Below are 12046 nucleotides of genomic sequence, written 5' to 3'. Positions count from 1 at the left end.
TGTTCTACATGAATCAGCTGTTAAACCACATTAACTGAATAAGGCACAAAATGTGATTCATTGCAACCACACGTCTATTTCTGTACTTTGTAGGATGATGAGAGCTAGATAAAAGTCTAGGTTTTCCTTTTCTAACATTGTGATGCAGTATAACCCATCTGATTACAAGTACTCACAGAAGAAGTGCTCAAGAGAGGGACTAAAAAAAATAAATCCCTAACCCCAAGATCACTACATAATGCATAAATAAACAAATCAATGAAAACAGCAGCCTCCTTGGGATGTTCAATCAAGGTCAAGTTCAAAGGAATAAAACAAGGTTCCAGTTCACATTATGGGGTTTTTCTCCAGTATAATAAGGTGGTGACACTACAAAACATTTAAGAGTATGTAATTGTACAACACCTTTTTGACCCTTCAGTAGTGAGAACACAATTAAATCTCTCTCTTTTGACTTGAATATATAATGATTTACAACAAAGGCATTGGACCAGTCAGAAAAACAAATTCTATCTACTAACTTCTCCTTTGGGGTTCACGAGTGCTTGATCCATGTAATCTTCAAGAGATGGGTGACCTCAGAATATCTATATCCAAGCAGACAAACTGACGTAATTTCAAAAAAATTCCAAGCAATACAAGAGCACTAGCTTTCCCATAAGGAGTTAAAATACTTTCTTGCAATTCTCTTAGTCCTGTGTTCTGTACTAAAGCAGCATTAGGAAAGGTAAATCACTTATCTAGGATAAGGCTCAGATTTCAGAGCTGTTCTTCACCGCTTCACACCACACATTCTCACAGAGAGAGATAACAGCACATTATTTACTAATTCTAGATAAAAAAGGTCAACTACTAGCTCAAATTAACTTAAAACAAACACCTGTCCCTAAATGTAGGTTACTAGAGCAGCTAATCTGATTTCTGTTATTAAAAAACTTAATTCTTGTAGCTCCCATAGCAGGCTACATTGAGTAAAAAGTTATCGCCCCAAGAAAGGATAATTCCTCTCTAGAAACTATTCTTCTTGATTATTATTCATTGCTTATAAACAAACACCCTGACTTCAAAGCTAGAAAAGACTTTACTATCCTTGTAAGCAAGGCTGCTGCAAGATTCCACTTAATCACAGTACTTCAGCTTGCGGATGATGAAATGTTCGTATCTGTATTACCAACAAAAGAGCAGAAACTTTTTAAAGTGTGTTCCAACCAATTATGCAAAATTTATGTTCTGCATCAAGTGAAATGCAGAAAGGATGCTTGAAATTTCCTCAGTAGGTAGGTTTGACATGTTCACTGAAATCTGCTGGTGCTTATGATAAGAATTCATAATGGATCCCAATTCAAATTTTTGATGAAAATGATTGTAGTACATTAAGGAAAATTATCATAAAATAACATTTTTCTATGATGAAACACAAGGCATTATTTCAGAGACCTCTGTAACTAACTTCTCTGCTATTTCATGGCCATGGTTGTTTATCTATCTGAAAAACCGGGCCTCCTTCTTCCTCCAAGACGTGTCCATGCAAACTGACTTTCTGCCCCAGACTCACCAGACAAGCTGCTGGCAAGAGAACTGCCTGGCCCCTTTTTGCTTCCAGTACCACTGGGAGCACATGCAGGGTGAAATAACTTTGATTCATACCGAACACCGACTTTCAGCCTCCAAGACAAAACAATCTATACTATAGGAGATATTTAAATACAAGATAGACATCATTAATTTACTTTTGCTGACTTGATATAAAGTTAGGAAGCAACTTCTGTGTAGATTAAGGTCTCAAAAAGAACTTCTCCAGTTTGATATATACTTCTATAGCAAGAAAATTCATATAAAAATTTGAAAAAAATAAAACTTTTGTCAACTTCCATTAAAGAGACTATTATGCTCAGGGTAGCAGCTTCAGTGACCTGACAAACGGATATGTGGCACTAAGAATATCTATTTAAATGCCAAAGTCATAAGGAAAAATGAATTGATTTATTGTAATTATTTTATTCTATGATGGTTACCTTGGCAAGACGAATTCACTTCAGCTTTCTATATGGTATCTGAAGTTATAAAACACAGGCTAATACAGTTTGCCAAATTCAATACCACATAGCTTACTTAGTATATGAATAGAGAAAGAAGGAAAACCTTTGAAGCCAATGGATTGGATAATACAGAGCCAATACAAATTCTCTCAAACCATTACAAATTAAATTATCATAGAAAAGCCATGACTGGTTGGAAATAATAAAACCTGATGGTGCCTTCTCACAGAGGCAGACAAGTGCCAGCAGTCCTGGCTTGATTTTATTTTTCAAAACATACATCTTGTCTAAAATTCTTCTTAGCTCCTAAAAAAATTTAAAATCCTTTCCTAAATAATGCCATGTGTTGTAGGAACAGCTAGTATACCCTTTTGAAGAAGGTCAGTTGGGTGCAGCCTAGAAGAAAGAGAATATTCACTGGTTTTGTGAACCGTTTGGATATTTCCTCGAGAAAAAAATCTTAACGATCATCATTGACCACACAGAAATGCTCATGATTGAGCTAGTCAGGATATACACTTCAAGAAGCATTACGGTTGTTTTGGAACCTTAATTTCATGTTTTTGCTTTAATAAATTCAGACCTTTCAACAGAACTTCAGCATTTCATCTTTCTGATTTGTTAAGACAGCTTTTACAAAACTTGCTTCATTCTTGTACTGTCCTTTACCTTCACATTAGCCGTGTTCATCCTAGCACTAGGTTACCCTCCTAGCAGGGCTTTTCACTAACATTTTTCACTTATTTTTACAAGTCAGAAGAATATTGGGCACTTTCTTTCCAAATCTTTTGTTCATGTCGCTTCTAGTTATATGAAGAATCATAACTAATTGATTAATCTGGCCTGATTAGGAGCTTATTTATTCAAGTAAGGTTTATGTGCAGAGCTGTAGTAGCTGCATGGAAAGATTGACAGTTCTGTACTTAAAGAAAGATGACAAATGCTAAGAAAGCTTCAACAGAATCTTAGTTTAGACACGTCTCATATTTGTGCTGAAAGTAAGGTACATTTGAGATTAAGATTACTGCTTCAGTAGGGCCACACTGGTTCCCCTAAGCACTCCCATTTGATATCAGAAGAGTCACATTTCCCCCTATAATTCAAAGTAAGCAAAGCCAATGCTCCAGATAACAGCATGCCCACACACAATTACATTTCAAAGAAATTACTGTCATGAAGTTTCACCAATTATGTTTCAGTGTTGCCTCCAAGCAGTAACTTCTTAGAACAGTGGGATGGAAGGCACTGTTTGCTTCTGTCAAATCCATTACAGCAGTGCTCTTTCAAAATTCATTATGGAGTCTATTAACCAACACTAATTCTAACTTTAACATGTTGTACGCTGTTTCATATGGCAGTTGGCAGATTTTGAGAGCCTGGTTAGCTCAGAAAGGGACGTTAGGATGTGCCTTGAAAGGTCAGCAGCATTAGACACTGGCACGATGTCACTGATGTGCTGCGGAACGGCCTACATGAAGTGTCCACCTATAAGCAGAGAATTTTGGAAAAAGTCTGGGAGATGTGTTTTCATCAGTGCATAAAGTAAGATATTATACATACAAAGGAGTCTCCTTTGCTCGTTCTTAAAATGCCCTCATACAGTTCAGCAGAATAGAGACATCAACTGCTTTAACTGAGACTCTAGCACCATCTTGGGGTGGAATTTCACATGTAGTACTACAAGTGTTCCATGAGTGAACTAAATAATATAGGAAATGCAACACCACAGCTGAACACCTGCTTACTCTATCGAGCAATGCAACTTTTAGCTGAAAACTAGTCAGTTAAAAGGTACCTAAGTCTGCATTAAATAGTAGGCAGGCAACATGAGTAGTTTCAATACTACTATGAAATATACCTACCGAAAAGTTTCACACTTATCAGGCTCAACAAGTAACCTCTAATTCCAGTCTTGCTCAAAGAGTATCCACCTTGCAAAAACACAACACAGGCGAATTTCTGAACTCTTACTTTTTTACTAAACTTCTGAGTCTCAAAGATATTGCTGTTGTGTTACTGACAAGTTCCATTATTCAAATCCAAAGTAATTTACAGACTTCCAAAATTAAGAGGCTTTAAAAAAAAAAAAAATCTCAGAAACTATACACGAACAAACTGACCTTCTCAATTTTAGGTGTACCAGACAGGAATTAGAAAACAACAAAAACTAACTGGAAAAAAAAAAACAAAAACAAAAACAAAACAAAACATTTAATGCTGACAGAAACAGTTGCTTTTACTTAAAATTTGAGGCAGTAATTTCAGGATAAAATTTATTATTTTCCTCAAAGGACTTTATGTAAGTACTCCCCAGACATAAACACTTTTGGTTTTTTTTACCCAACATTTCATTAGAAAGGATACTCCTACTTTGTGAGTTAATTGCACATCAATGTTCTAAAATTTCTTCTACAATTCAGTGGGATAAGAATTAAGATAAAATCTCTACTCAAGGTCAGTATTAACAAGCTCTGTAAAATCTGAACAATTCTTCAGCAGGTATTTGAACTGCTATTTATACTCCATTCAAGTATTTTAGAAAAAATAAACTTCAGATCAGCAGTAAGAATAGAAATGGATCGCTACACTGAAGTACTTGTCTTAAAAGTTCTTCTCACCATCATTCTGTTCTCTGGCAAGTTGCATCATATTTCCATTTTCTGGCTGCATTGAGAGCATCTGCAGCCAAAGACTCAGCAAATATAAATAATGTGAGACACCAAAATGCTTGTCACACAAAAAATACTGTCCTCAGAACATACGTACATCAACAATTTTCATTCTTATGTACACCAGACCGTTTCTGTCAAAATCAGGTCTCCTGTCACAAAAATACTTCATGCACAACATGCTTTGCCACTGCAAGACACAGTGATGCAGAGCAGCCAAAAGAACGAATCTTCTCTGACGTGTCATACTCCATAACCTAGGAAATGTTTTAGAAATTAACACCAAACTGTAGGCTTTTTGAAGGCAAATATTTGTTTTCTGCACCATAAAATTATAATTAGAATCTTGGATTTCTGTCTCAGAATAGTGTTTTACAGGATTACTCTTTTTAATAAGAGACAAAAAACTTAATTCAAACAAAACTAAGTTACCAGATAAAGTACTCCCTAAGAATCAATACTATGTAAATTAAAACCCACATGAGATAAGATTTCAGAATAATAATTTCAACTATTAAATGAAAGACTGACAAAGCAGTGTTTACCATTATCAAATCAATTTTCATCTAATCTATTTCATTACTTCCTCTCCCCATCAAGTATCTTATTGAAGTGATCACCCAATCTTAGGGCCTTTGATTACTGATAGGGGGGAGGAGACAGACTGTCTGCAATTTCTCAATACATTACTGGTTTAAGTAATTAAATATAAACATCAAGATTATGGTACCTGGATCTCTTTCATTTCCTGTAACAGTTAGAAGAGTTATTAACCCCCAATACCTTTTTGTCCTCTGCACGTTTTTCCCCTAAAATAGATCAGGCTGCAGAATTCTGAAATTTTAAAACTTGTCTCCTTGTTTTGTTGGGTTTTTTTTGTTTGTTTTGTGTGTGCATACACGTGTGTATATATACTCTCTCTACATACACACACAGGGTAAACATTCTATTTCACTTAAGTATATTTAAACAAAATTGTATTTAAGTCTAAATACACTAAGACTTCTTTTGATTACTCCCAGTAATGGAGCTACCTCTACCCCACTTGCTTTCCTCCAATGCTGAGGTTGTAAGAAGAGGTGAGGCTGGAAGAGCAAGGGTTCCATATCCATGTGAGGATACTGGTATTTCTGTGTCCGCCTGCTCTGTAAAAGGAGCACAGGACACCAAAACTGCAAGCAAGCTCTGGAACTGCCCACACAAACTATTGCAAGGAAAAAACTGTGAGAATAAAGCTCCTAGTTGACAGATTTATGAAGATCCTAATGAACACATCTACCTATTCGACACAAAAAGTCTCTAGAGGAAAACATTTTCAGATGATTAAAAAAAAAAAAAATTCAAGTGGCATTTGTAAAGGAAGTATTTATTTGTATCTCAACAATACTTACTAACACTCCTCACTCACACACCACTAATCATCAATTTTGGCTACAGTTAAGGAGTATTTTTTTGTAGAGATGAAATCATCAACATTGCATGAAGCAGCTTGAATGCCTCAAAAGAAATAGTATTTTAACATTATGTTTCACAGTCCAAAAACCACTGATCTGATTAGCACACAAACATAAGCACAGAAACCAGCCAACCTGGGAAATGTGTTTGAAAAGCAGTAAGAAAAGATACTTTACAATTTACTTGTATCACTAGCATCAAATCAGGTTCACCTTTTCTCCCTACTCCAGGGTAAAACAACCAAACACATAAATAAATAAATAAATTTGCATTTCTCTCTTTTGCAATACATGTGTTAAACTACCTACAGAACAGCTTTAAGTAAAAACTTTTTTTTAAGTGTTCCACTCTGTGTTTGAAAATACGTAACAAAAATTATTACCTACAATTTTGTTAAAGACAACGAATGTGCAAGCTTAATTGTCTGAACATGCACCAGAAGTTAAAATAGCCCCAAAACAGCACAAGTCTACAGGCTGTAGATTATAGGTTAATGTTCAACAATAAAAACCTGACAAGGGGGCAGAAGTCAAAGGAGGAAGTTACTTATCCAACCTTTCAGATCACACATCTTTTTATTCTTTCAACACTCTAGCTGAAGGGTTTCTTCCCTTCTTCTGCTTTAGATTATATGAAATTTCAAGTGGAGGCAGATCAGGGATTATTAATAAATTTACTTTTTTTTTTAACCAAATTTTTCTATAGAATATAAATTTAGCTCTAAGTGATGCCTCCTTTATTTTCAGCTATGTGAAGATGCATCAATAGAGTGATTTCTAAAGCTAAAAAAATCAATCATCAGTATTACTGTGGTTTATGCACTAGACTACTACTTTTTGTTGTTCATAAAATGAGCATACAAAGATTGCCATTTCCTCAAAAAAGACATTACTTCTTACAATTATTTCTTCATATTTTCTTCATATTTAAATTAACTTTTACAGTAGTCAGAGTGCTGACTTCAATATTCTGTAACTAGGAGAGCAGAGCAAATGACCAACAAAATTATATTTTGCATCACGTTGTTAGGATAAGTAATGGGAAAACAGGAGTTCAGAAATCTCCCTATTAGTCAATTAGCACTTTAGTAACTGAACAAATGGTCAAGTAGCTTCACAGTTAGCCAGTGTAGGGTGGCAATGCTGTGGCAGGTGGTGGTGGTGGCAACAAGCACACAAATCAGCCCCACTTCCTTCGTTATTGGTGGCCAAATCCCTTCCTCGCTCTGGCTGGCACTAGTGCCTCTGCTACAAATCTGACCAGGAAACCACTCTGTGTTAATATTTCCTCCACCTCAGCCAGGTTCATCTCACAAACTGATTCACTTTCCCAATCCAGTTTTCCACACAACCACACGAATGTTTGCGCAAGCACAAACTGTGGCTAGGAAGCCATATGGAGCAATAACACAACCAGACTGCACAGGCGGGGTAGAGTTTCTTCTTACACTAGTGACAGATCAGAGTCTCTGTAGTTCTGTAAACTAGAAGACCGACTTTCATTTCTGCAGTCTGAGTAATCTCTTTGGAAAACTTTCATTGACCTGTGCTACAGATTATTTTTTCTTTTTAAATATTTCATTGGATGGCCTCTCCCTTTCTCCACTTTTCTTTTGAGCTACATGGTATCTGCTGCCTCTGGCACCTTCCCTTCAGCCTGCTGCCTTCACCTCTCCTCACCTTCTCCACTCAATGCACTTCCAACTCCACTTTCACTCAATGATATAACGTGCAAAGTGAACACTGGCTACTACTACACATTGCATTTTATTTAGCAATTCTGGATTGCACATAGAGCATGCACAAAGCAACATGGTTTTCCGCCCAAACATTCCATACCTTGCTGCTCATACACAATGCAAAGTAAATTTTAAGACATATGTTTATGCAAAGCTTTGTGGTAATTTCAACACTAAGTGGTGCATTGCAACTGTCCCTGACAAGAACAGGTAAGGGGTTACAGAAAGGAAAGCATGACACTACTCAGTACATTTCTTTTGTGAAATCCTGCTGCCATACACAGATTTCATAATTTCCTAAAGAAAAATAAAGAACTCTCAGAGAACTCTTGTGGAACTTGCATTTTAAGAAGCCATTAAATTAAATTATAAGCATCACAAGCTAAATATATCTAACATAAAGAAGGGCATAAAGTCTTAAGAATCTATTAACTAGTCCAAACTTACTTCATCGGAAGCAGAGCGAAGACACTGGACAGCAGCCTGTTTTTTCATTTCCTCTAGTGTTAGATCAGAGCACTTTTTCTTACTCTTTCCCCATTTCTTGTAAGCTCCCTTTTCCCAGCCCAGGAAGATGTCATTCTCCTAAAATCAAAATGAAGAAATTACATTACTTAAAATACCTTAATATCTCCATAGTACAGCAGAACAGACAGGATGACAAATAACACACTGCTCAAAATAAAAAAACCTCATCCTATCTACTAAAAACTACTTTTTGCCAAATTAAAGATCAATGTGATTACAGAAAACTTGCACTTACTATTCAGAAAAGGACACATATTTTTCACGGGACACAGAGGCTACTCACACTTCACTGCAATATTTTCCAATCGCAAAGCATGTCCATAATCTTAGGGCAAATTTATTATTAAATGTATTACTATAATTTACACAAAATACGTCAGAGTTTCACTGATCTCTGAATTAATGATGAGAACCAAGTAATTCAGAGCTAGGATCAAACTAGAGAGAAAGCTAAGCAAGCAAAAAGAAGAAAATGCGATGTTAAACCCCAAAGTCTTCAACTCAGTCTAACAATGAACATCATTACGATTAGAGACAGCAGTGCCTATTTTAAAAAGAATCTGAACTAATTTCAAAAGAAAATGAAACATTGGGGGGTGGGGGCGCTGTGTTCCCATACACGTAAGAACATTTAATTAAGAAAAATAAAATCAAAGAAGAACACTATTGTATTATGTATAATCATCTAAAGATACATCACATCTGTTTTATATGGCTTTTCAGAACTTACAAAATTTTTTATCCAACTTGCTTATTCTTTGCTATCTGTTCACATATATACACTATTTCCTGTCTTCATCTCAAAGAAATATTTTGGCTTCCAGGAAAATAATCTTTAACATGTTTTAATGTACACTAATCTAAATCAGTTTTTCAACATAACCCTTTCAGCCTTTTCAATGGATCTGTTACTGCTTCTAATGAAACCCAGGCTAAGGCCTGCCCTCCTTTAAAACAACTCCTGATTCCTCATAGCTTCAAAACAAAGTAAAAACAAGTAGTCAGAGAAAGAAGTTGTCTCTGCAATCAAAGAAGATGGAAAAAAAGAGGGTGGAGATGGACTAATCAACCTTCAGAAGTAGCCACTGAAATGGCTTCTGTCCATGATTTTACATGACCAAGTCCTTCAGGAAAGAGTAGAGAAATCTCTTTATTTCTAAAAGTCTTATTTGATCACCAAAACTGAAGAAATTGACTTAGTTCCGGAAGAACAAAAAGCTACCAGTCACTCTGTTTTTCCTTACATGTGTGCAAGATGCCAGTGGTTCATTTAAAACGAGACATTTGAACATGGTACCGTTCTGCTAATCGAAGGACTAACAGAAAGAAAAAAATAGAAAAAAAAAAAATCAGAAAAATGGATCAATGGACAGTGCACGTCTACACTCAGTTTTTTAAAAAATCTGTAAGTATTTTCTAAAATTGTAGTTTATATATTTCTTTATACACAACGAGGCTGTAGAGCACTCTAACTCTTCCCAATATCCATGTGAAAGTTCATAAACTGATGAGACCCACCTATGGCCCACCTGCTTCCAAAGCCCATCCTGCTCACCCACATGGCACAATTACAAATGAAGAAATCCAGACCCACTTGCAATACTTTACTCAAAATGAGAATCTAGGCACACCAGCAAACACGCACCAGGTTAATCTCATGTATTCTGCTCTTAGGTGGAAAGTTGACTCAGACAACATCTTTACTATAAAATAACATTACCAAGATGCTATATATTACAGTACTTTGTTTTATCTCTGCCAACAAAGCTTTGCTTTGCACTGGTACACTGAAGCTAATCTCTGCAAGAGGAGCTTCACTGGCCTCATATGCTGGCAGTCTGGCAGCAGAGCAGTGAGAACCTTCGCACTTAGAGAAACGTATAAAGCATTTCATCAGAACCACACCAAATCAATTAGAAGGAACAAAAAAAAGAAACACAAAACCAAAAATACCCCACCCCAGCAAAAAACACACCACAGTAGAACAGCCAAGAAAAAAGAAAACATCATATACCCTAGCAAGTGAATTTGTAGAACTTGATGTGACACACAAACTAAGTGGAATTCTGCTTTTATGATGACTAAATTGATAATAAAAAAGCCAATCCAGTGGTTTTAAATGGTTTAAATTAATCTCTTCCTTCCTGTCACACTTTTTTTTCCTTTGTCTCCAGTGGTCAGGAGCTTGTTAATAGGTTTACTCCGTAGACTGTAAAATATTAATTCCATGCCAAACATGAAAGCAAGTGGTTCAACAAAACATCCAGTATGCACAAAGGTAAGTAAACTAGTTACTTCACATGGAAAGAACCACTAGAGACTTCTGTTCTCTTCAGCTACTAGATGCCTTTGTTTATCTTTGTTACCTAACGGAACTGGAGATTGCTTGATAACGCTCATTTTAGTACAAGAGCTCTATGATAACTTTGAATTTTCACAATTCTGTTCCATGGTCACTTAATATTTCATAAAAGCGATGTCATCCCAAATGTACCAATTTTAAAAGCATGCAAACACATGGAAAAAAAAGATGAAATTTGGCTTACAAGATTCTTATATTTAAACCAAACTACCACTAGTTAATTTTTTAAGAGATGACCACCCAATATTACATAAATATCAATAGGAAGCCTAGGCCATCTGAATATTGGAAAAATTTGAGTTTGAATACCTAAACTGCTATTTAAACATCTACTCTTCAGAGTACATACCTACTATGTAACTAGATAATTTCATATTAGAAATTAACTGTAAGAACACTGAAAATGCAAAGTTTCATGACAAGAAAAACTTAAGAACCAAAAATGTGGCTAAAAATGTTGATAAGGTATCTGTACTCTTTATGCTAATGCTGCCTCAAGAAATCCAGTATTTGGAGTGCTTAATTCAATCCTGAATTAATATATCGGTGTAAATTTTTAAAAGATTTTTAAGTTGTTTCTTCTGCTTAACTAGCAATTCCACCACTTCTCTCCACACTACCAAGAAATTGGAGAAGCGAAAGAAAAGCAAATTTGGTACTGATTTGCTAGAAATAGAGAAATACCTACTATCAGTAAGGGAACAAATATGGTACCTTGTGATAAGAGCAAAAACTGTTTTGAAGCTCACAGTCTAAATAAATAGAAAATCAGTGTTAAAACCTACTTCAAGAATCTTCCAGGAACTACCCATGTTTCATAAAAGCTGGAGTCAAGTTCACCGATGCAAAAACACTCGATGACTCAAGGTCCCAGTTTCGACCCAGGTGAGCAAACAGGCTTCAATTTTGCCTTATCCGCAGAACACACAGGAAAGTAATCAGACTTAATAACGCAATCAAAAAACACCCCAAGTAGGAAATCAAATCAACAGAAAAACGTTTTAATTTTTTGTTTGTTTGTTTTCCCTTAAAGTAAGTTCATAGAAACTAATTCTCTAAGATTCTACCTATGTAAATGCACTACAGACTGAATTAGTTACACACTAAAATGATGAACAAACATATATCAAGTTTTCAGATAATGTATTGAACAGCCTTAATTATCTATGCAGTCAACATTTCTATTCAAAATTATATACAAGAGACTTTAGGGCAAGAATTTCCGTTCTCTCGAAGAAGATAATTAAAAAAAAAA

General features: G+C 35.5%; 1 protein-coding gene across 4 annotated transcripts in view; it reads right to left on the bottom strand.

The window, feature by feature from the left end:
• KIAA0232 overlaps positions 1–12046 on the bottom strand; it is a 70056-nt gene that overhangs the window by 27271 nt on the left and 30739 nt on the right. For 3 of the 4 annotated variants that reach the window (XM_082050297.1, XM_082050298.1, XM_082050300.1), the window contains one exon: positions 8349–8486. In XM_082050297.1, coding sequence (XP_081906423.1) covers positions 8349–8486 — 138 coding nt within the window. Of the gene's footprint in view, positions 1–8348; positions 8487–11576; positions 11646–12046 lie in introns of those variants that run through there. The other variant, XM_082050299.1, reaches the window with a different exon arrangement.

Source organism: Streptopelia decaocto, assembly GCF_964273445.1.
Source record: "Streptopelia decaocto genome assembly, chromosome: 4".
In the NCBI taxonomy this organism is placed as follows: domain Eukaryota; kingdom Metazoa; phylum Chordata; class Aves; order Columbiformes; family Columbidae; genus Streptopelia; species Streptopelia decaocto.
This window is presented reverse-complemented; position numbering and strand designations above follow the sequence as displayed.